At 57.2% G+C, this 23649-nt stretch overlaps 1 protein-coding gene across 1 annotated transcript in view; it reads left to right on the top strand.

Moving 5' to 3' along the window:
• The first annotated feature begins 7166 nt into the window (after positions 1-7166).
• FAM167A (family with sequence similarity 167 member A) overlaps positions 7167-23649 on the top strand; it is a 32861-nt gene continuing 16378 nt past the window's right edge. The window contains exons 1-3 of the mRNA XM_059071382.2: positions 7167-7323; positions 13107-13206; positions 21828-22611. Coding sequence (XP_058927365.1) covers positions 22243-22611 — 369 coding nt within the window. The 5' untranslated portion in view covers positions 7167-7323; positions 13107-13206; positions 21828-22242. The remainder of the gene's footprint in view (positions 7324-13106; positions 13207-21827; positions 22612-23649) is intronic.

Here is a 23649-nt window from a genome sequence, read left to right as displayed (position 1 = left end):
GAGCACAGAACCATTCTGAATATTTTCCTTCCCTTCTCTTTTCCTCCCCCTCCTCCTCCTCCTCCACCTTCTCCTCTTTCTTTTCCCCCGCCCCCCCCCCTCACTCTCTCTCCCCCCGCCCCTTCTCATAAGCCTATGGCATCATCACAACAACCATTTTCAAGGAGGGCTGATTCTGCCTGCTAAACAAATTTTGATCCTATCATGAAGCATTAACCTGAAAGTGACTCACAGGGGCTTCTGCAGAAGTAATTTCTCTGTGTGTTCACCACCTGTCACCCGTCCCTTGGTTTCCCACATCCTTGAGAGCATTAGTAGGCCCATCTCAGGGTGCCTCTCCCTGTCTGCTGCCGCTTCTGTCCCTGGACCAGAAACAGTCCTATAGTCATGAGATGCTAGTCAGGGTAGTGGCAGGCGACCATGCTAAGCGCTGGCTGCATCCCCGCCAGGAAGTGCCCTGAGTCTGTGCCTGAACCACGGGGTATGTGGGTCTGCTCCGTGCTCTGTCCTATTTTCCTAGTGTCAGGTTCCAAACAGAGCTACTTCATGTTCAAGGAAGACAAACAAGGCAGCTGAGACATTCGGGAATCCTGCCAGCTTGATGGTTTCATGTTTACTCATGCTGTGGTTTAGGCTAGAATGAGCAATACGCTCGACCCTTCTCAGATGGGGCACAATCACAGGATCAGTTGGCGCACAGACGTGGTTAAAAAGAACATCATTTATTGGGTCCCTGCTCTGTGCCAAACTTCTGTCAGGCATTTTAGAGGCACTGCTTCGAATCCTCACAACGACCCATAGTGGGAGGTATTGTCACCCTGATGTGTAGGTGAGGAAACTGAGGCTCAAAAGGGTTAGATATTTGCCCAAAGCCACCCAACAGCAAGTGGCAGAGCCAGGATCAGACCCAAGGTCCCCAAAGCCCGAACTGGGCACTCGGTATACTTCATCCCCTCCTGGCTGGTCAGGATGGGGTGGCAGAGAACGTGTGTATCCCATTTGCTTCAACTTCTATGGGGGCAGTCAGTTTGAGTTGATCTGGGGAGAGCAGTTAAGTATAAGGGAGATTAGGGAGGTCTGTCCTTGCAGTACAATTCTTGGAAAGGGGGTGAACATGAAGACCCGCAGACTGGTTTCCCCCAGAATCCCTCCCCAGTGATGGATAACAAGCTTGCCGTTATCTTTTTTTGACTTGGCCCTGTTTCTGCCTCTAAAGCCCATGCTTATGGTCTAGGCTTCCTTAGTGATAGAAAGATCAACTTTATCCCTGTATGTGACAACTTCTCCTGACACCCATCCTTGGCCTCTGTGTCCTTAGAGATTGGCTGGTGGAAATGAAAAGAATAAAGTCATCAGCCACTGGACTCCTTCTCTCTGTCTAGCTGGCCTTGACCCCTTGCTGATCCAGACTTGAAGTACCTGCCAGGCCCTCCCGCTCTGCAGCTTCTGGTCCTGCCTTCTGCCCAGCATGATACGTTCTATTCGGTGGGTGCGGAGGATTGTGGCATCCTGGGTCAGAAGGTGCCAGAGCTTGAACCTCTCGTTCCAGTGATCTGACAAAGGTCTAATTAGTGACAGAGTCAGGACTGGAGCCTGGATCTCCCGGTTCCTATCCAAGGCTCTTTCCATCATGCAAAGGAGGTGAGATGATGCTTAGAAGAATCTAGAAGGCTCTCCTCTGACCATCAGGGCTGCTTCACCGCCATTATTAGTGGCATCATTTCTGCTTTCCTTCCCGAGTTGGGAGTGTCAGGGAGGCCTCATTCCAGCTGTCACTCAAATGTGCTGGTGCTGGGCCTGGAAATACTCTGCAGCATCTCCTAGATGCCGAGTCTTACAAATGTCCATAAGATAAAAGTGCAAACTCTGCAGGACGAGCCACGGTGGAGAGGAGAGTGACCGGGCGACAAGAGTTCACACTTGCGTGCAGCGTCCTGGGCTTCTTAAACAAACCAGCAAGCCGGGCCTGTAATCAGGCCCACCCTCAATGTTTGAGAGGTCCAAAGCCAACACATAAATGGAGGCCCACGCGCTATGTGTCCAAATATTTGAGAGTTGTAAACCAAGCTAACAAACCGTTAGACAATGTTTGTTCTTTCCTCTTGCCTGGACAAACATATCTTTATAACAACCTCAAAGGCAGGTTTCAATTCCAAATCCTTGAACTCCTGGAACGTCAGAGGCAGGGAGGTGAGGACCCAGCCCCACCCGTGGCCTTCCCTCTTTCCTTTCTGACCTGAGGTCCCTTGCGCTTATGCAGGAGAAGCCCCATCCTGAGAGTCCAACCTTCACCCACACTGCAGAGACCAGGAGAGAGGCCTGCACAGGCCCGGATGCTGGCCCTTTGGCCAGGAAATTCCTGGGTCCTGGATGCTTAGAGCACAGAATAAGGAAGGAATGGATTTGGAGTGGGCACGTTCTCTGGCCTCATGGCCCCCTTACCTGGAGGAGACCCAGAGCAGGGCTCTCTAAAGCGTGGGGTCCAAGGCAGGCCCTCTTGCCCATGTATAAGGCTAGTACTACTAAAATGCTTTCCATTGGACAGATGAAGTAACTATAACTAAAACTTGAGTGACGCCATACAGGCACACGCCAGTCACGGAAGAGCTAGGACTTCAACCTGAGCCTGCCGGCCTACGGATCCCCGGCTGTGCCCCTTCCCCCAACACCGCTCTCCCTGCGGTCCAGCATCCCCTGGGAAACGCAGTGAGCCACTCCCTGCCAGACTCTCCACACTTCTTGCCACTAGTAAGATGGAAACAAGCTCTTTATTGCTCTCCTTTCCTCCTGTCTTGTCCCCTCATCCATCCAGGTTTTCTAAGACACAAAAGCCGGGACACCCATCCTTCTTAACCCCCTGCCTTCAGGGTCATGTTCAAAGACCTCACCTTGGCCCGTCATGCCCTCCTCCTGCACTCTTCCTCTCAGCCATGGTCAAGCCCCTTCCGGCCTGAACACACTCTTGCAAATGCTGTTCCTCTCCTGCCACGCTCCTTGTCAGGCCTCCCCGCTGCCTCTCCTAGCCAGCTCCCTCATCCTCCTCAGCCGGGCTTAGACGGCATCTGACACCTGCCCATCTCCAGTTCCCAGGAGGATGCCCTTTGTTAATTACTTCCTACACCAATAAACAGCAGGCACCGCACCCGATACTTAGCACCGGCTGGTACAGAGCGAGCCGCCCATGAATGATCACCGACCCCCCTGGGCTCCCTACAGGATGGCAAGCTGGTCCCCTACCTCCCGTCAGTGCTTCTGCCTGAGTCAACCTCTTCTGAGAGATAAGGGCAGCAAAGAGCCATTATCCTTGCCAACATCAATGCCTCCAAATGACAAACACTTCCTGGATCCACTTAAAATGCTGGGCCCATGATGGAAAAGTCCCCTCCCAAAGGCAGATGGGAAACTAGAGGACTCTGGCCGGGGACTTCGAGTTCTAATTGCCCCCTGGAGCAGGGGAGGGTGTCATCACCCTCCGTGTCTTCCGGAAATAGAGCCAAACAGAAATTTCTTCTTTCCTTCCTTCTCTCATTCAATGAATGGAGACCAAATTTTCTTCACCAGGAGGGATACACAGGAGCCTTAGACAAAGGAGTTTGTCTGCGAGTAGCTTAAAAAGGCTGGTGGGGAACAGGTAAGACTACTTGAGAGAGTGCTTTGTACTGTGGGAGCTGAAGATGGCGGAGACCCATCCCAGGTGTGCATTCTTTGCATTCCCTGGGGGAAAGGCGAGTTCTTACAACTGTCTGCCAGGTCCATGGGATCTGCCAGCACCCCTGCCCTGTTACCTCCCTGGCATCATCTCCCACAGCTCTCGTCACCCACCCCTCACCCCGGCACTGCACTCGCGCACGAGGCACCTCTGCGCAGGCGCGTGTGCCCACAAGGCGCCTTTGCATTGGCTGTTCCCTCTGTCTGGAACACCCTTCCTCCCCTCACCTCCTGACCAACTCCCTCATCTCCTTCAAATCTCTGCTCACAAGTCACCTTATTCATGAGGTCATTCCTGGCCACCGCACATGGATCAAGCGCACTGTGGTTACTGAGGCTGCCTTGCCCGTCGCTTGGAGGGACCACGGGGTCAGTGCGGTGCAGCACAAAGTGCCCCAGATTTGGGGTCAGCCCAGCTGGGTGACTTTGAGTAAGCCCCCTAATCTCTCCAAGTTCGGTGTCCTCACAGGTAAGGTAGGGAGAACAGTTCTTGAGTGCTCTATTTCACAGGACTTCTGTAGGATCAAAAGAGACAATGCCTCACTCATCTTGCCTCTTGAAAACTAAATTGGACCCAATGGACTGATCCAAAAGGCAACTTTAGAATCCGTGTGCTCTCACCAAGTCCAGACTTACTCTCCCAGGCTCGGCCCAATGTTCCCTGATCCAAAGGGCCACTGGAGGTGAAGAGCTCCCAGGTGGCCCGGCCGCTCTGGGCTCCAGCCCAGCCTCACAGCGCCTCATATAAAAGCTCCATTCTGAGCAGGAGACATCAGGTATGTACCCCAAACACGGGGCCATCTTCTCTTTGTCATAGTGTTTCTTGACATTGCTAATTACAAAAACTATTCTCTGCAGAAAATGTAAAAAATTATTGCAAGTCTGCAGAAGAAATGTAAAATCCTCTGTTATCGCACCATCCAGAGAAAAACCACAGCTAATATTTGCATATACCCTCCCAATCTTTTTTCTACACGTATAAAAGAGTTAGATATTATTAGAATTAAAGCTTTCATCATGTCCTATTTACTTTGACATTGGATGTTCCCGTCTTATTTATTTAGCATGAGATCATTAGCATTTTCCTATGTCATCAAATTTTTTTTGAGAATGGCGTTTGGATGGCTACACGCTATCCTGTGCTAGAGCGCGAACTATAACTCAGTTGACCCCGTCATATGCTTAGGCAGTAGACTCGAGACCGTTCCAGCAGAGATCGGGCTCTTCTTCCTCGTCGTGCTAGTCTCTGCCTTGCTGACTCTCCTGGTCCTCATCCAGGCCTGTATGCACCAGGCAGAATGGGAAACAGTGGGCAGAGACCCTGCCTGCCCTGGACAGGCTGCCTGTCTGTGTGAAGACAGAAGACAATGTACTCACAAGAAGCAGGAGCTCCATGCCCAAGGAGGGGCTGGGAGGGTGAAGAAGGGAGGGAGCATTTCCAGGTGGGGTGGGACGGCTCCACTAAGGAGACACCGGAGCATCTGCCACATGCTGGGGCCAGAATACACTGGTGAGCAGCGGGGCAAACGCTGAGTGTTCAGCCAGGGTCGTGTAGCCTAGGACAGCCGGCCCAGGAAGATGCATCAGGAGTTCCTGAGTGGGACCACGCCTTCTGCCTGCAGACATGATTCCTGCCCCTCAAAGCCTACAGCCTCCGGAGGGAGACAGATACTAATCAAATAGCCTCACAGATAAAGATAAAATGACAACCGGCCCGGGAAGGAGAGGATCACCTAGGTTCCCTCAGGAGGCAGAAGCGTGGCCCGCCCCGTGCCGGAGGAGCGGGTGTAGAAGGACCTGGAAGAGCATCGGTCTGGAGAGCAGAGCGTCAAGCTAGACCAGGCCCAAGAGGTAGGCAGAGCCAGACCACACGGGCGCGGTGGCCATGCTGGCTTTTGATCCTGGAAGGGATGGGAGCTGTTGGGGGTCTGTAGGCAGAGAGAAGCCAGGATCGGCTTTCCATTCTGCAGTGTTTGCTCTGGCTATGGAGGAAGAGCTGGCTTAGGGGAGGAGGTCGGGAGCCAAGAGTGGCTGCAGGGCCGTGAGCAAGGGGCTGGTGCTGGAGCTGGGCGAGCTGACGTGAGCCAGGGCAGTGGCACGGGGGGTGGGAAGGAGCAGAAGAATTGGATCCGTATTTAGGAGCTAGAGTCAAGAGGTTGGGTCAATGCTGTGACTCCCCAGAAAACCCCTGTTCGAGTACACTTGCTGCTTTAGCCCCACCAGCCCGTTCGCGTGAAGAGGTGCTCCCATTAGTGGGATGTCTCCTTGGACAAAGTCCTTAGCGGATGTCCTAGAGAAGAGGGAAGGAAGGAAGGGGAACAGGGCCCAGATGGGGAGTTGCAGTGAAGGACACGGGCACCAGGGGGCAGCACAAGGGTCTCAGGCACCGTGTGGGCTGAGTCCCACAGAAAACAAGGCCAGCCACCTTGGGTCAAGTCACTTTGTAGTGTGTACACCTACCCTGGAAATAACGACGCCTGCCCTGCACCCTCGGTGCTGTTGTGAGCATGGCAGATGAGATCACTCTGAAGGACCCTGCAAACCTCAGGAGTCTGGGAGAAGAACTTGGCAGTGTCTAGTTTGCGGCAAGAGCAAGGCAAACTTCCAGCAGTCAGCCCTGGGGGACAGAGGTCCCAGGAGGAAGCAGAACACCCCCTCCCCCCCTCCCTCCCCTACCCCCATCGGAACTGGGGTCCCCTGTCTGCCGTCAGAGCTGATCCTCAAGGCCAAGCTGTGGTTAGTGGGGGAAACACATGGTCTGGGGCAGGCCCCCCTGGGCTGCTCCCATCTGGTCTGGGAGACAGATCTGGAAGAACGTCTGTTTCTACTTCTCCTCTCTGAGCCTCAGTTTCCTCATCTGTAAGCTGGGGATGCCCACATCTGCCCCACCGAGTGGCTGTGACGGTGTTGTGACACGTGCTAGGCACTCAGTATGCGCCTTGCTGCTGGCAGCTGGAACTCAAGCCGCTGGTGGGTGGAGTGTAGGCTCTCAGCCTGCCGATACCGCTGGAAGGGGCTTCTCCTGCCCCTCCACGCAGGCAAACTGCTGACAGTGGCGAAGCCACGTGGCCACGCTTAGAGGAAAACTGCCTTGGTTTCGGTTTTCTGTGTTTTCGTTTTGTTTTGTTTTTTGTGTTTTTAGTCTATTTGGGTTTGGCTTCGTCTAGGGTTTGGCCATCGCGTGTGCTTTGCTTCTACTTGCGGCAGGGCGGCTGCTCGGTTCGGGTCCTGGCCGGGAAGGAGTCGCTGGAAGGGCTTTAGGACCCGGCGCGCGTCTTCTGGCCTGGCGCGTCCCGGTCCGCGGAGCCGCGGGCGGAGAGACTTGAATGAGAGGCTGGAGGGGATCGCGACTGAAAGGCTCGCAGTGGAATAGCTCCGCCGTCGCCAGGCAACCGCCCTGACGCAACGCAAAAAAAAAAAAAAAAAAAAAAAAAAAATCCCTTAAAAAAAGAATAGTGCTGAGAATTCCCAGGAGCAAGAGAGAAAGGGAGGCAGAAGCCGACTCAGCCTCGAAGTGGGGGCCTTGGGCTGCGGACGAGCGGGGAGCCCGCGTCGAAAGGAGGAGGCGGGGACCTCGGTGACACCCCTGGAATGGGCCTCGGAGCGCCCGGGAAGGTGGGTTTGCGGCAGGGCGGGGACGATCCCAGGGGCCGGACTGGGGGTGATGTGTCTGCGGTTGGTGGCACTGCCAGGGGAGCGCACTTGCCAGTCGGGGCGCGGCAGGTCCTTAGAGCTGGCGGTGGCGGGGAGCAGCCCAGTCCGGGGCTGGGGGAGCACGGACCCCAATGCGCCCTGGAGCGGACACCGCCCACCCCCACCAGCCCGCAGGAGATGAGGTCCTGCCTCACCCGCTCCTGGGGGCTCGCTCCCCTCAGGGGGAGCGGGACAGCTCGGCTGGACTCCATCTCCCATATCCTGGCTGGCCCCTTCCAGCGATAAGATCTGGGTGGAGATGTGAGGTTTGAGGTCTGAAAGGGAGGAGCCCCACTCAGTCTCTCCGGGTCTTCTCCCAGACCGCTGGTCACCTCCAAGCCCACGTGGTTCCCCTCTGCCTACTTCAGGCTCAGCGACGTGGTTATTCCTGCCCCGAGGATGCAATCCCTAACTCAGGAGAAGTGACCCAGGGCACTTGGGCCCCAGGGTGCTCTGAAAGGCTGAGGCCAGTGCGATCAGAGGGAACTGTACAGCCAGAAGGGCCCGGGGAACGAGAGGGTCAGCCCTGCATCTGGGCACCCAGGTCACTGGGAGGAGGCGGGAAGGTCTGTGGCCCGAGGCCAGGGGGCAGGTGTCTCTGTGCACCAAGCTGGGTTAGCTGTTCCGCTTTTTAAAAAATCCCTTGTTGCTTGTATCTGTTTTTCACTCCCTGTCCCTCGGGAGAAGATCTGGAAGGTGGGTTGCTTCCAGGTCGGTGGATCGCGGCCACTGTCTTAAACCCACAGGCCCGTTCTCCCGGATTAAGTTTCCACCAGCTCCCAGCGGTTCCTGGTGAATCCCAGGTGGAATGAGCCCAGGTCCCGCCAACAGGACAATCCCCAAAGTGCCCGAGGGAGGCGTGGCTCTAAAGCAGCTTCCTTTCCGGGCGCCCCAGAGACAGTCCTGCCGCCCACCAGGCGGGATGGAGAGAGGGGAGCTGGGCAAAGTCCAGGGAGAGCAGAGGTGGGCTGACCGCATCTGCAGGGTGGGAGCTTCTGCTAGCGGATTTTTAAGGGGCCTGGCAAGGCAGCCACGAGCTGTACTCAGAGTGCATAGCCATGACGGTTCTTCTTTCCTGAGTGCATTTCCCAGCCAGGCACTGCTTGAGAGCCTTCACACCCGCTGGTCGTTTGACCCTCACAATCACCCTGCGAGGGAACATCATACCCCCATTTTGCCAGTGGGTCTCCGAGAGATTCAGTCACTTGGTGCAGCTCATGGGGCTGGTGAAAAGAGCAGAGAGATTCAGCCAACGTGCTGACTTCTAAGCAGTGCTCTCAAAGGAAGGCTGCTTTTGGACATCTGAGCAGAGAGGCCAGAGAGGGGGAAGAAACCAGTCAAACCCAGACCAAAAGAGAGAGCTGGGGGGCGGGGCTTGTCCTGTGACCTGGGAACGTTCCTGGCACCTCGAGGGCCCTGTGGAGCCAGGAAAGCAGCCAGGCTCTGCATTCGACCTGGCTGGCTTCAACCGTGAAGCCGAGAGAGAGAAGGGTCCTCCCTCACCCCCCGTTTCCTCCTTGCCCCCTTGAAGACCCCCAACTTCTCACGCACTCGCTCCTGTCTTGTCCTCCCAATTACATGCATGGATTAGCACTAAGTTAACAGTCCCACCTCCGTGTATACCCGGCTTGGTCTCCTTCCAATATGGACTCTGGCAGGGAAGTAAATTAAGGCAGTGCCTAACTATTGCTGAGAGACATCCACCGAGCCCCAGGCCAACGAGGAAGAAACTGCTTGTCAGGCTCCTCACTCATACACGCAGGCGGGGCTTTCTTTAGGTAAATTTTGCCCATGGACAACTCCCTCAGCCCTACAGGAGCGACTGGAATTCCCAGCACCCTCTGGGAGCTGCGCTCTCCCCAGCCATCGCTCTTTGCCTGCCTGGGGCCTAGAGCTATTTGCAAAGGTGGAAGATGAATGATAATCGGAGCAGCTTGCTCCCTGGTTTGTAGACTAGGTGGGACAGAGTTCTCCCTCAAGAATCGGAGACCCTCTAGGATTAACCAGGATGGCTCTTAATATGCGCCTGTATCCTGGGATTTGGACTGGGGCGAGGAGAAAGGAAGGAAAGGCGAATTCTGGAGAAGACCTCGAGGAGGCGAGCATGGGCTAAATGGATGGCAGTGGGCCTGTGGAGCCGGAAGGATCTGGAGGCAAGCAAGGGGCTTAGAAGGAGCTCTGCCATCACCCTGTAGAGTTTGAGCCGCCACAGGGGGTCAAGTTGCCTACAAGAGTTAGGAAGACTGCAAATGTCAGCTTCTACGTGGCTGGGACAGCTGCCCTGGTGCATGAAAGCCCGGTGCTTCCACACTCTACCCCCCAGCCCCTCCACGCTCGTCTCTGGAGAGGTGTGGGAGCAGAAGGAGAGAAGAGGACAGAGAAATGGAGAGAAGTTACAAGTGTGTGCTGCCCCACTCACGGCTCCTTTCCTCCTGAATGCTACCCGCCGGTCCCCCCGCCCCGGCCCCCCCAGCTATGCTCGCCCATGAAAAACTCCTTAAGGAAGGGAACGCAGAGCACAGCAGCTGGTCTCCCTGCGGGCGCACCCATCCAGGAAGGTAGGGGGGCCGTGAGCTACCCAGCATCAGGGGCCGCTTCACGTCTGGCCCCTGCCCAGCAGCCTTTGCAGAGCCCTGTGGAGGGGTGGGGTTCAGCTTCTCCCGGGGCACAGACTGAGCTCCCGCTTCTTCTAGGCCGTCTCTCCAGTATGGCCAGAAATTCCCCTCGGGTCTCCTGATCCAGATGTGGGAGCTGGTCATGGGTTCCCAGAGACTTTGTCCTAGGGCTCGTCCCCTGGGACCTGGAAGGCCCAGCCCAGAGCCGATTTCCAGGTACGTAATGGGTCCAGAAGGTGACCTCCACGGAGGCCACAGCTCAGGGCCCTCTGAAGGCTGAGCTGTGTTTCCTCATTCCAGGAAGCCAGCAGGGCCTGCGTGTGAGCCGGGCACTTCAGCCCCAGAAGGCCAGCTGCGGTGGTCCAGGGTGATGAGTGTGCAGGAAGGTTCTAGATCAGGATCCTCGAGCGGGAGGCCACTTCGGGCCCTGGTCGCCCCTGTCCGTCATCAGAGCTAAAGGGACACTGTCTCCCTCGTCCTGTGAGCATTTCCACGTGCCCCACCCTGAGGACACCGCTTACTGTACAGTGTCCGACGAGTTTAGTCCAAACTCTCAGGTTCTGTTGTGTTGTTGTTTGTTCGCTTGTTTGATGGCTGACAGCTTGGAGAAAGGTGAGAGCAAACCTCCCTATCAGGCCGGATGGAAACAGGCCTCAGACTGAATTCTGCCACACACCTAGACAGCTTTTGAGCACCGTTTACTGGCCAGCGGGTCCAGCGGAGTTCAGACGGCCTGTTCTGCGGGCTCAGTGAAGTCACGGACATCTGTTTCTCGAGGATCCCCGACCATACCTCCCCCCGAGGTCTCACCGGACGCTTGCACTCCGCTCCTTCAAGAGTGTCTCAAAATTCGTTTGGCCCACGTGTCTTGAATACCTCTGTCTTCACCTAGGAAAATGGGAAAATGAGGTTCTAATGTTTACTCTGGGAGTTCTCAAATGTCTGGTGCTGAGGGGTAAGAAAGCCAGCCAAGCGCTTCCCAGAGCCCCGTCTGCAGAGGGGACCCTACACTAGGCTGCCAATGCCAGCCGGGGTTGGGGTGTCCCTCGTGGAATGCGGCTGTTTGCAGCTGGCCCGGTGATACCACACAGAACATCTCATGTCTGTGAAGGGTTTTAAGATCAATCACTGACATCCCGCCAAGGAAGCAAGACAAGGGCCCTGTCCTCAAGGAGTGCAGTGTGTGATCAGAGCTGCTGACGAGAAAAGACCACGCGTGCAGCCCAGAGTCCTGGGCAGACAACAGAGGGATGTCCTGCGCGTTCTGGAGTGCACAGAAACGTGTGGGCCACCTTTAGTGGCTCTGCAGCCAAGGAGAGGTCCAGCCAAGAGCTGTCATGGGCAGGAGGTGACCGTCCTGTTAGAGGCATAACTAAGAATTCACATATACTCTATCTCATCGGATCCTTCCAAGGCTTTGCAGCTGATTCCACTATGCTTCCAAGGTCATAGAATTAGTAAGTGTCCGGGCTGGGCTATCAACCCACGTCCACCAACACCCAGCCCTGCCCCGTCCCTAACCTGCTCCAACTCTTTCTCCGGCTCCTGATTCCCTCCCTCTGTGAAGTGTGAACGCAGGCAGCTCAGCAGTCCAGCTACGTTCAGCTCAACTGGCCTGAGAAGGGAGCAGGGGCACACACCCTACTTCCCGTTCTCCCTGGGCCCCAGAGGGGGCGCAGGGCTGCACTTTGGATGAGCCGCAGACAGAGCTGGGACGGCCCCTCACTCCCACATCCTTACGACGGGCCCTCCCCAAACACAGGGCAACTCTGAGGGCCCTCCAATCCCCTGAGAGGTCAGCACGCCCAAACAGACTATGCAGGTGAGGTGCCCTACGTAAGTGAGTGAAGCTTCTCAGGAAGACCTTGCCAAACCATTGGGCTCTGGAACTTCCGACGCAGAGTAAAACAGAAAGCCAGTCGTCCCCGAAGTCTCCCATTTGAGCCGGAGCTGGCTGCTTCTGCATATTTGAAGTTGGAGCCCGCTATTCTGTGGACTCGGACAGGCCTCACTCTGCCTTGGATGGGGGCCGAGACACATGCCAATTAGGAGACACTTTGGTGGGGCGGACGTACCCCCCAGGGGAGGATGTATAGCCCCAGCGTCTTTAGCTGTGAGATGGTGCCTGCGTTTCGCTCAGCTGTGAAATGTTCCCTGTTCTTAGAGCCAGGGCCCCCACCCGAACTGCCTTCTACTCTGATCTCTGCAAATTCCTTTAAAGGCCACTCTGTGTCTGCTTTCTCCCCACTAATCCCCATCGCCATGGCCTTTGGCCAGAAGAGCCCTGCGGTCACATGCAGCAGTTGGCCGGGCGGCGACAGGCTGCCTCACCCCTCCTGAGCATCTCTGCCTCGTCAGGGTTCTCACGGAGGAGAATCTCCGCTTCGGACTCTGCATTTCCCATGGCTAATCCCCCCTCTCCCCCCGTGGGACCCTCCGATTCTCAGGCACCTTTCTCCCGGCCTGTCAGGGTGGAACAGCCCTTTCCCAGGGCCTCGCGGCTTTGGAAGGGACACGGCGGCGACGCCGGGTGACCCGGCAGCCCCCCCCCCCCCCGCCCCTGCTCCTTTCAGCAAGGCAGTAAATTAGATCCGTGGCTCCTGGGAGCCAGGGAGGGCCTCTTCCCGACCCACAGGGATGCACAACTCTTTTCTTGGCGGTTTTCTCAGCCACCTCTTTCACTGGGCCAAAACGATAAGGGAAGTTCTCCCCATCGCCAGCCTCGCGGCAGGAGGCCTGAGCGCTCTTCTCCGCGGCAGGGAGCAGGGCCCATCAATTATTCAGCGGGGACCGAGCACTTCGCGCAGAGGCCCGAACAAGTATCTTTATAGACTCTTGTCTCACGAGGTCCCAGAGAGACAGAGCAAGGTTTCTAGACAATGGAAGCTGCACTTGGAGTCCCAAGACGCGGGTCTAAGCCCAGCCAGCTCCCCGAACAGAGCTGTGTGACCCCAGGCAGGTCTTGAAACGTCTCTGGTCTGTGATTTCTCTGGGGTCTAACTCTCAGGAAGGCTGCTCCAGCCCAGGCCATCGAAAGTGGGGAAAACGTTTGTAAACTGCAGTGTGAGTTCCTAATGTTCGTGATTCCAGGTGTGGACGTGGGAGCTCCGAGTGATAAGCTGAGGCGTGGCCATCAGCACAGGACGTTGCAAACCGAACTTCACTGGGAGGAACGCCTGAGAGAACGCTGGTGAGTGGGTCCCTGTGCGCCCTGCCCCCTGTGGGTGCGATTTCATGACGAGGTGACAACCCCACCGTGGACTAGGCTCTGTGCTTATTGGTGAGGAAGGAAGTGTCAAGGCCGTTCCACCCAAACCACGCATTTGGCAGGGGGGAAGCAGAGCCCTGAGGGGAAGTGAGTGGCCGCAGTTACTCGGGCTGGAGGTGGGCATGGGGTCCCTGGAGCTGACGCCCCGGTCAGGGGCCCCTGTTTCCCACCCGGGTGGGGCCTCTCCAAAACGGTGGCCCCATTCCCCTTCCCTAGCAGCAGTGCCGGGACTCCTGCAGCAGGCAGTGAGGGAGTGAGGACCGCGGCCCACTGGGCCTCTCACCACCCCCCCCACCCCCACCCCCACCCCCCCCACCCCCCCCCACCCCGGTATAGAGGACTGTAAAATGAGGTGGTGTTTGAACTAGGCTCAGAGACTCATCAGATTCAAACCTGAGGCTACGGGCAAAGGCCAAAACATCAGGTTGAGACCAGTCTCCCCGTCCCCCGCCCCCCCCCCACTCAGACTCGCTAGAAACATTCTGACCTTGAAGCTGCAGGAGATCTTCTACTGGGCAGGAAGCCATCTGGAGGTGTGAATTTGTTCACTAGCGCACAGCACCGCCGTCCTCAGCATTTGTTCACCAGCTCACAGCACCGCCGTCCTCAGCATTTATTGAACGTCTGCTGTTTGCAGAGGCCTGTGCTCAGGACACAAAAGAGAAAGGAATGCCCTTCCCATCGAGGAGCTAGACAGGGGTCAGGGAGCCAGACACTCCCGCGGTTCAAGGTCATACAGGCCAGGGTGCCGTGCGCGTGATGGAGGCCAATGCTGGAAGCAGTCAGAGAATGGCCTGGAAGGGGGGGGGGTATCCTGGAGGGTTTTGGCCAGCCCTCAGATGAGCTTCAAAGCAGAGCTGTAGACCCAGTGGGAAGGGAGTTCCCTGAAGGGCCTGTGATGGACAAAGGGGTAAAACCGACTGCCCAGAAAGCCCTCCTCCTTTCATCCATCCTATCGCTCATTCACTCATCCAACAAGTTTATTGAGCACCTACTATGTGCCAGGCACCGTTCTGAGTGCGAGGTCACAGCAGTGAACAAGAGAAAGTCACTGCGCTCAGGGGACTTACACTCAACCTGTAACATCCTAGTTCTGTGAGTGAGGAGAGCTATGAAGAAAAAGGAAGCAGGGACATCTTAGTGGGCTGCTCAGAGCTGGTCTCTGTGGAGGTGACGTGTGAACGGGTGCGTGAGATCAGGGAGAAGTTGGTTGATGGAGCAAGGCACGAGGGCAGGAGCACAGCCTCAGGCTCTTAGAGGAAACGGCTGGAGTCTCACAATGGTTTGTGGCAGGAGAAGTGATCCAGGCAGCAAACGGGTGGCTTCCAGGAAGTAGAAAGAGGAGGGCTCTCCTGGTGGCAGCTCGCAGCCCCTGTGGGCGTGCCCTCCCCTGAGGGGTACGTCACCGGTGCATGGGAGGAACCCGGGTACCACTCCACTTCCCTCACTAGCATCCCAGAGCACACATGCAACAAAAAAGCCCACCCTCCCACCCACCCCCCACACACCCATCCACCCCCCCCACACCCATCCCTGCTTAGTTTGCCTCCGCCATGCATGCACGGTTTGTACCCAGGGTCCTGTCTCTGCACCATATCTTCCCCATCTCTGGCACTCCCAACACCAGCTCTGACCAAGACCTGGAATAAAGATGAGCTGGGAAAGATGATCTGTGAAGGGCCAGACCAGCGGGTGTCCCCTCCTGCTTCGGTCACCATGGCAACCTCAGAGGAGGCGAGAAAACACGTTCTCTGGCAGCTCCTGGAAGCGCCCTGGTGACCGTGGGCCACAGGGCTGTGTCCCCCAGCCTCTCAACCCCCGTCATTAGGGCTCCCTGAGTCTACAGAACACAGACCGGATTTCACAGCCTCCATCGGCCACCGGAGGTCAGTCCTGAGGCCCAGCCCTGCGTGCTCAGTTTAAGATAAACATCGGGGTTTTATGATTAAATCTAAAAAAGCCTGCCTCGTCCCAGACCTACCGACCTGTCACCCACCTGGAACGAAAAGGGACTTGCTGCTTTAGAAAAGGAAGGAAAAAGGTTCAGGTGTGAGCCATGGCCCGAGCCACGCTGAAAGCTTATAAAACTCAGTGCAGATGCTGGAGCCCTTTCCCCCCACTCTGTCCTCAGCCCCGCGGTGGCTGCAGGGTGCAAGCTGCAACACCTCATTTCAAATGGGGGGCCGGCTGAGACCCAGACGGGCGACGCGAGGTGACTCCCCAAGTCTCAGAGCTCCCGCTGGAGAGGGGCTCTGGTCCCAGAGGACAGACCCGCAGCCCGGGAAGCACGGGTCCCCTTTGTCCTCAGCCCTGGCAGCCCCTGACCCACTCTCAGGTCACGGCCTGTGGGGAGAAGGTGGAGATGTGGGGCCCTGCCGAGAGCTGGCAGGCAGGCCCGGTCCGGCTAAAGCCAGAGTGGGTGCCGTCCCTCCTTTCCTGCAGCCCCTGCTCCCAAGACACTGGGCGGCCCCTGAGCCCTGGGCCCGAGTCCCTGCAATGAGTGTTTTAGGCCTGGTGACACATGTAACGCACCCACAGGGCGGCTCTCTTTGGGGGACTGATGGGTCGGGCTCATCAGTCAGGGGCCTGAGGCCCACAGAGGTAAAAGGTGGGTGAACAGGGGCGGCGACAAGCATGGCAGCGGACACAGAGCCAGCGGCCCTGCGCTCACAGCCCCTGCCCCGCGGAGTGGGCCCCGCTTCTGGGTCTGTGTCCCACGGGGACACTCCTCAGTGGAGCATCGGCTACGCTGTGGCTGAGCCCCTCACACGATCTGAATTTCCTCAGCGAGGCAGGTCTGGCAGGGATGGGATGTCTTAAGGGTCCGTTCCTGCCTTTACCAACCCTGCCCGCGCCCCCTGTGTGTTGCCCACTGCTCGGCTGCTGGGGACCCGGGCCGGCCTGAACAGCGAGCCGGGCCTCACACACGTGTGCAAAGGAGTGTGCGCTGCGTGTATCACCAAGCCTAAACCCAGAGCGTGTCAGCTCATGCACGAGGACCCGCGGGTGGCACTTCTGCGGGAAGGAGCAGCGTACGTGTCAATTTATCCCTGTGGAAAACTGTTATTACATCCTCATCAAGCGTTGCCTGTAGTAGATCATAAACTAAGAAAGATAGTTCCAAGCCTCTCATCACCGGTTGGTTCCCCTGGCAACCAGCCCCCGTCCTTGGGGCTTTTCAAAAGTCACCTCCTTAACACAAACTCAGGTGTAGTAGAAGGGGGCTTCTTATTAATAACAGATGACCCTCTTTCCACCTGAAAGCCCTGGAGCTGTTTCAAGAAGTGGGAACAAAACTGAGATACTCTAACAAAAAATACTCTTATTGCTTTCATCATGTAGAAAATCACAAGAGTTTCAGGAGCTCTGTATCAGGAACCAGGGATGGAGACCAAATACATATTTCTTATTATATTACAATATTACCCTCCCACAGTCCTTCAGTAAGGATGGTTTGGCTAAGATGATGCCACATCCCCTGCACTTGACATCTTCCTCCAAGGCTCAGCGCCCCTCCATCCCGGCCTCACATGCCCCAGACTCAGAATCCTGGGCCTTGAGCATCTGACTGGCCAAGCTCAAGTCTCAGGCTCAACTGTCAACAAATATCCACTGTGTCGTTTTATGTTCTTTGTCCAACACACGCTTATGTTGGTTCCAAGTGTCAGGAACCCGGTCCAAAGTAGGAGGATATATAAAGGCTCTATAATCAAGGTCAGGTGGAACTGCTTCCCAAGGGCCCCGGCTGATGGCCTCAAGCGATCTCATCTGCTTGGCTTCGTTTGCCAGGCAGACCCTCTCCCTGTGGTGAGCAACGGAGCCACGGCCGGCTTCTGGGTGGTTCTGACACAGCCACCCAGGGGGGCTCTGATGGGTCAGTTTGAGTCATGTGGCCACCCTGAGGCGAGAGCCGTGGCTTCCTCACGGGAGACAGAAATGCTCTTTCCAGGGGAGGGAGGGGACACTGGGTAGAAGTCGCCTCACCTCCCGATGGCTGGGCCTGACAGCCTGTGTCCAGGCGCCCGAGGTCAGGGCAGGTCTCGTGAGGACAGGTGGGGAAGCCCAGATCCCCTCTGCTTCTCTGAGCCCATCCAGGTGCGGGGGGCAGAGGCATCCGTGCTCTTTGCTCGTTCATTCACAAACGTTGAAAGAGAGCAGCTTGGCCCTCAGGGCTGGGGGTTCCAGGGTGCAGAGCCTGGTCCTCGCCCTCTCGAAGCTCAGAGTCCAACAGAGAAGACCATGCAGAAGGTTCCTGGGAGAAGTGCTGTGGCCTGAGAGGGCCGGTGAGCCCGGCGTTATGAGCCAGCCTGGAGCCGGGCTGCAGGGTTTCGAATCCCACCTTCGCACTTAGCTCTGTGACCCCGGGCAAGCTACTCAACCTCTCTGTGCCTCAGTCTCCTCATCTGGGTCACAGAGACAAGGATGATATTGCCTCGTGGGGGTATTGTGAGGATTAAATGTGTTCGCGCACATTAGCTCTTAGAACAGTGCCTGGAACGACCCGCTCTGAGTAAACGTCGGCTAATAGTGTCGGGATGACATAATTGTTTGCCCGATGTGGTCTCGTTGCATCCCGGGGGCACACACGGCTTGGGCAAGTCAAGGAAACCCTGAAGGGGAAAATCCCTGAGAACTGAGGCGGAGAAGGGAGGGAAGGGAGGGAAGGGCATTCTAGGCTGGGGGAACAGCTTGTGCAAAGTCACGGGGTACGTGACAGGGCCTGGTACTCGGTGTTGGAAGGATTGCCTGTCATGGAGAAGAAATGAGAACCCCGTGCTGGAAGGAGCAGGCCCGAGCCTGGGGATCCAGACAGGGAGAGAGTGGCTTCGAGTTTCTTAGGAAAACGTAGGGCGAGAGTGAGTGAGTGAGTGTCCCTTGAGAGAGGGACGGAGAGACAGAGAGAGTGAGAGAGAGAATGGGTCAGTGCATCCTTCCCTGCCCTCAGAGCCCATCTAGGAAGTGGGTTCGGAAGTTGTCCAAATGGACAGATTAGGTCATGATGAGACGGGGTGTTGGCCGAATAACTGGGCTGTGCCCGCCTGGCTCCCCCAGCAGCCAGGGGAATTAGCTCATGGCTGGCACGGCGATCTTCGTGGCAGCAACCGTGCGCCCAGAGCGAGCCAGGAGCATGTTTGAACAGCAGTCCTTGTGTGCTGCGTGGGTCCCGAGCGCTGCACGTTGCTGCTGCAGGAAGGCTGACGTGGCCCCAGGGGTTGTCTTCTGCTTTAGGAATTTCGTGTTCCCCTGCAGCCCGGTGGCCTGCCTGGCCGGGCATGCCTGGGCCTGGTCGGATTAGCATCTGGCCCTGTTTTTCCGGATGCCTAAGGCCCCAGTTCTGGCAGCATCCTGTGGCTTCCCTCCTCGGGCTCTCTGCCTTTGCCACGTCCCCAGTGAGTGTCACTTTGTCTAGGGCTTACTGTAGACCAGGCACTGTTAAGGACTCGATATTTGTCACCTTATGTAATATTCAAAATGACCTGTGAGGTTGATGTTATTACCCTGGGGCTGTGGCTTCGTGAGCCAGGGACCTGGGCAGCCTACAGGGCCCTTGAAAATCCTTTTTTTAAAAAAAAATTAATTAATTAATTAATTAATTAATGGCTGCGTTGGGTCTTCGTTGCTACACGCGGGCTTTCTCTAGTTGCGGTGAGCGGGGACTGCTCTTCGTTGCGGTGTGCGGGCTTCTCATTGCAGTGGCTTCTCTTGTTGCGGAGCACGGGCTCTAGGCGCACGAGCTTCAGTAGTTGTGGCTCGCGCGCTCAGTGGTTGTGGCGCACGGGCTTAGTTGCTCCGCGGCATGTGGGATCTTCCTGGACCAGGGCTTGAACCCGTGTCCCCTGCACTGGCAGGCGGATTCTTAACCACTGCGCCACCCGGGAAGCCTGAAAATCTTTTTAGTTAGTACTTTTTAACGAGGCGACCTGATTGCATTTTGCACCAACCCCAGAAAATTACATAGCCGGTCCTGGTTCTTCCCACTTGCCAGGAGAAGACACAGAAGCAGAGTGGTCATGAAGCCACATGCCCAAGATCACAGAACTGGGACCCTGCGGGGCTGACCCCAAGGTCTATGCCCTTTGGAGTAGAAAGAGGCTGACCCGAGTCCCTCAACCTTCCCAGCCTCGATTTCGCCGTTATCGAAATGGGGTGACCCCTCCTGCTTCTCGGGGCAGCTCTGAGGCTGGAGAGGACATGCAGACTCGCTAAAGCTCAGCCAATCAAGGATCAGCACCGCTGATTCTCAGCGCGCTGGCGTTCCCGCCAGTGTTTCCAAGCCATCCTGACGCCTTCTGTGCAGGTCTTCTCTGAACTGATTTAGAAACCACTAATTAAAATAAGCTCCCCCTCCCCCACCCCCTGCCCAGGAGGCAGCTACAAGAAGGCAGTCGTAGCTGTCCCCTCCACACCGCCCCCTACCCTGCGGCACCGCCGAAGGAAGACCCTTCCTAACAGGCCCTCCCTCTGCAGGCAGGGTGCAGGTGGCGGAAAGTGGGGGGGGGAGACAGACGTCCCAGCAGCTTCTTTGCTCACAAATCTCAGGGCTCATCTGCAACTAGATCCTCTCCAAAAAGCTTCGCTGTAAGTAACCAGCGCTCCTGGTCAGTGGAGGACGCCCTGCAGGTTAACGCCACCCCGGCACACTCCACACAGTCTCTGGCACCTCAGCAAAGAGGCAGATGGTGCCTGGGAGGGGCCCCAGACTGCGGCTAATAGGTCTTTAGACTTGGAGAGATTCTTAAGAAGCCTGTGTGACGGTGAGGCTGCAGAGAAGACCCCCATGAGAATACCCCAGATTTGCAGGGCATGCTAAGCCTGCAGAGGGTACCTACAAACCTTAGTTCTGCCACGCCCCCAAACCTAGGAGGTTGGTATTATCACCCCCATTTTACAGGTGAGGAAACTGAGGCTCAGTTTCCTGAGCCTGGCAGCACCTACGGCTGGACCATCTGATCCCAAGTCTAGTGTTTCTGTCTCAAGACCAGCAGTTCTCAACCCTGGTCATCTCAGGTCACTTGGGGAGCTTTAAAACATGCTGATGCCTGAGTCCGGCCACAGACTTACTGAATCAGGATCCCTGGGATGGCCATGGGACTTGTGTTTGTGGAGGTTCCTCAGGGGGTTCTCATGCATGTGGCTGGAGGCAAGAGCTAGGTTTCTCTGCCCTTGGCTGGGGTGGAAGATTTCTTCTCATTCCCGGGGCCAGGCTCAGAGCATGCCTCTGGTCAGATGCCACTGCAGGAAGGGGTTGCAGGAACCATCCAGAAAGACAGCAAGCTCAGCTCTTCTTGAGTAGCTCCAAGCCTCAGTGAGAGAGGAGCCCACAGTCTCCCTGGCGGCCCAGCCTGCCCACATCGGCCCACGCCTGGTCCCCATCGCCCCAGACAAGCAATCAGAACTCTGAGTTTCAGCTTGTCTCCTCAGGCACACACAAGTCGATAAAAATCTCTTCCTTCCCCGCCTTTTCCACACCAAGGGCGGCATCCTCTCCAGGCTGCGAATTTATATTTTGTTCCATGTACGCTTTATCTTGGACATTGTTCCAGACTGATTCAGTCTTTTTCACGGCTGCACGCCCTCAGCACAGATTTTTAAAGCTCACCTGAAAGGCAAGGGCTCCTCTCCTTGGCCCAAGTCAAATGTCTCCTACTCTGATGGCCCATCTCCAGCTACCGGACACCGTGGGATCTGGAGGCTGGGAGCCCGGGGCCTAATTTTGGCTCAGAGCTACTCCTCTGCCTTGTGACTCCAAATTATGGGGCAAGGGCCTGGCTCACACCTCCTCCCTGGGGGTGGGAAGGCCAAAGCGGATCAGAAGACTGCAGACTGCAGCCCCGGCCGCGGAGGCGCTGCTGTGTGGGCATTTTAGGTGAATGTGAGAACCGTGTTTCTAGAAGGTGAGTCACAGCCTCGCTCCGTTTAACAATCCACCCGAGCGCAGGTCGGCTCTCCCTCAGCTGCTGCAGGTTTACTTGCTTCCTCCTCTGATGAGGAGAGAGAGGAGGTGCTGTTCTTGGGGAAGGAAGCTGAGAGTGTGCTGGAGGGCTTGCGCTGAAGGGCTGGAGCCTAGGACGGGCTTGTGGTGGACGGGGCAGGGCGGGGTCAGGGGGGGTGCCTGGACCCAAGGCTCACCTGCGTCTGCATGGGGACCCCCTCCGCCCCTCCAGACAGCCTGCGCTCAGAGAGGCCTGAGACCGGCTCTGTCCTTGCTGATCACTGGGAGCTCTTGGGTGAGTCATTTAACCTCTGGAGACTCAGGCTCCCCGTGTGTAAAATGGGGACAAAAAGAAGTCATTACAGACTTGTAGTGTGGAGTAAATGAGATAATAGAGGTGGAAACACTTCGTAAATGGTGAGACACCGTACAAAGTCGATACTTTTATGATTAACTTTTTTGTATGGACTTAGGGCGTTGAAGTAGCCTCTCTTCCAGTCCTGAACTAGCAGTCAGCAGCCCCGTGTCCGAGCCTCTCTGAGCCTCAGTCCTTCTGAGGCCTCATCAAGGGGAGGGGTCGGCACTGACATCGTTCCAATCCTTCCTGCAGGCCTCACACCAGCGAGGAGCTTCTCACCGCCTGCCCTTCCCTGTGAGGAGGGGGCTCCGTCCCGCATCCCCTCGTCTTCGATCTGCCTCCCCCTCCAGCACTGATAGATCTTCTTGGCAAAGCTGCCTCCAGAGATTCCTGCTAACGCTTGTCTGCTCCTGCCTCTTGCAAAGCATGGCGCCCACGGCGTCTTAAACGCAGATTGTCTGCAGCTGCTCGGGTGGACACAGTGCAGCTTACGCTTCCTCCCTCTGGACTCCAGGAGCTGCGCCCGTCCTAGCGATGCCCTCGGGACCCCCGTCCCCAGCTGGATGAGACCCTTCCGGAGCGGGACCCGACCCTGCCACCCGCCAAGACTCCCACGGTGCCCTCCACGCCCCCCCCCCCATGTCTGGCTGCCCAGGCAGGTTCTAGAATGTCTGTGGCCCAGATCCGAGTAGAAGACGCAGCCAGTGGGGAAGAAGGGCGGACGGGAACAGCCCCGCCTCCCGATGACCACCTCCGGAGCCTGAAGGCCCTCACGGAGAAACTGAGGCTGGAGACCCGCAGGCCCTCCTACCTGGAGTGGCAGGCCAGGCTGGAGGAGCAGGCGTGGCCCTTGCCGAGGCCAGTGGCCAGGCAGCGGGGCCGTGTGGGAGAGGAGCCCTCTCTCCCCCCAAGAGCGCCCAGGGGGCACCCTCCACCTAACGGCTTGGCCAGCCAAGACGATGGGGCCCCGCCCACTGGCAAGCTGGAGGGCTTTGAGAGCATCGACGAAGCTATAGCCTGGCTCAGGAAGGAACTGGTAAGTAAGCGGCTGTCCCTCCAGGAAGGCCCAGAAAAGATGCCATGCTCTCTCTGTCTCTCTGTCTCTGTCCCCCATCTCTCCCCCTCCCAACTGCACATTTTCCTCTTCAGTCAAGGGTGGGCCTCATTACTGTGTGGGTATATGTGGTCCATCAGCCCCCAACCACAGGTCCTTGTGGAGAGCCTGAGCCCGTGTTTTTAATTTTTAAATTTCTATTATTTTGGCCACGCCTTGCAGCATGTGGGATCTTAGTACCCCCGGCCAGGGATGGAAGCCTCGCTCCCTGCATTGGAAGTGTGGAGTCTTAACCACTGGACCGCCAGGGAAGTCCCCCTGAGCCTGTGTTTCGAAGGTGTCCCCCGCCCTCCCCAATGCCCCTCCTGGCATCAGAGTCCCGTCCGCTCCTTCCTGGATTGTGACCGCCCCTCTTCCTCTCTGAATCCCTGTCCCCCTGCCGCCTGCCCAAGCTGCTGGCCGCTCCTGTGGCCCTTCGTTCAGCAGCCGCCCCCCGCCCCCCGGCGCTGCTCTGGGCAGCGGGGCTGCACGGGGCGAGCACAGGGCAGCGCGGGCGCTGCTGCAAGTAGCTCGGGCTCAGCCCGGCAGTGCCCTGCCCACACTGACCGGTGTACAGGGAGCTGCCCAGGGGCAGCGTGGCTGATCAGGCCTGGAGGGGGTGAAGGCTTTGGGCTGAGGCTCGGAGGCTGAGTAGGAAACTGCCCAGAAGTCAGAGCTGGGAGGGCACCCAGGTGGAGCAAGTGTGAGCACTGGGTGTGCGTTGGGAGCGGGGGCCAGCAGCTCGACCTCTTCTCTGCCCACGGGCCCGGCAGGCTCCCATGGGGGGGCGTCGCTCAGCACAGGAGAAGGGGGTTGGCGTGCAGAGCTGCACGCCCCGTCGCCCAGGGGAGAATCACTGGTCCTGGGCGTGGTGGTGTCTCAGCAGAGGCAGGTGTGATGCTAATCATGTGCTTTCAATTCCGGCCCCACCCACCCCGCCCATCACCTGCGGCCCAGGTCACAGCCGCCCAGCCGGGCCAC

This window comes from Kogia breviceps, chromosome 8, assembly GCF_026419965.1.
Source record: "Kogia breviceps isolate mKogBre1 chromosome 8, mKogBre1 haplotype 1, whole genome shotgun sequence".
Taxonomy (NCBI): Eukaryota; Metazoa; Chordata; class Mammalia; order Artiodactyla; family Physeteridae; genus Kogia; species Kogia breviceps.
This window is presented reverse-complemented; position numbering and strand designations above follow the sequence as displayed.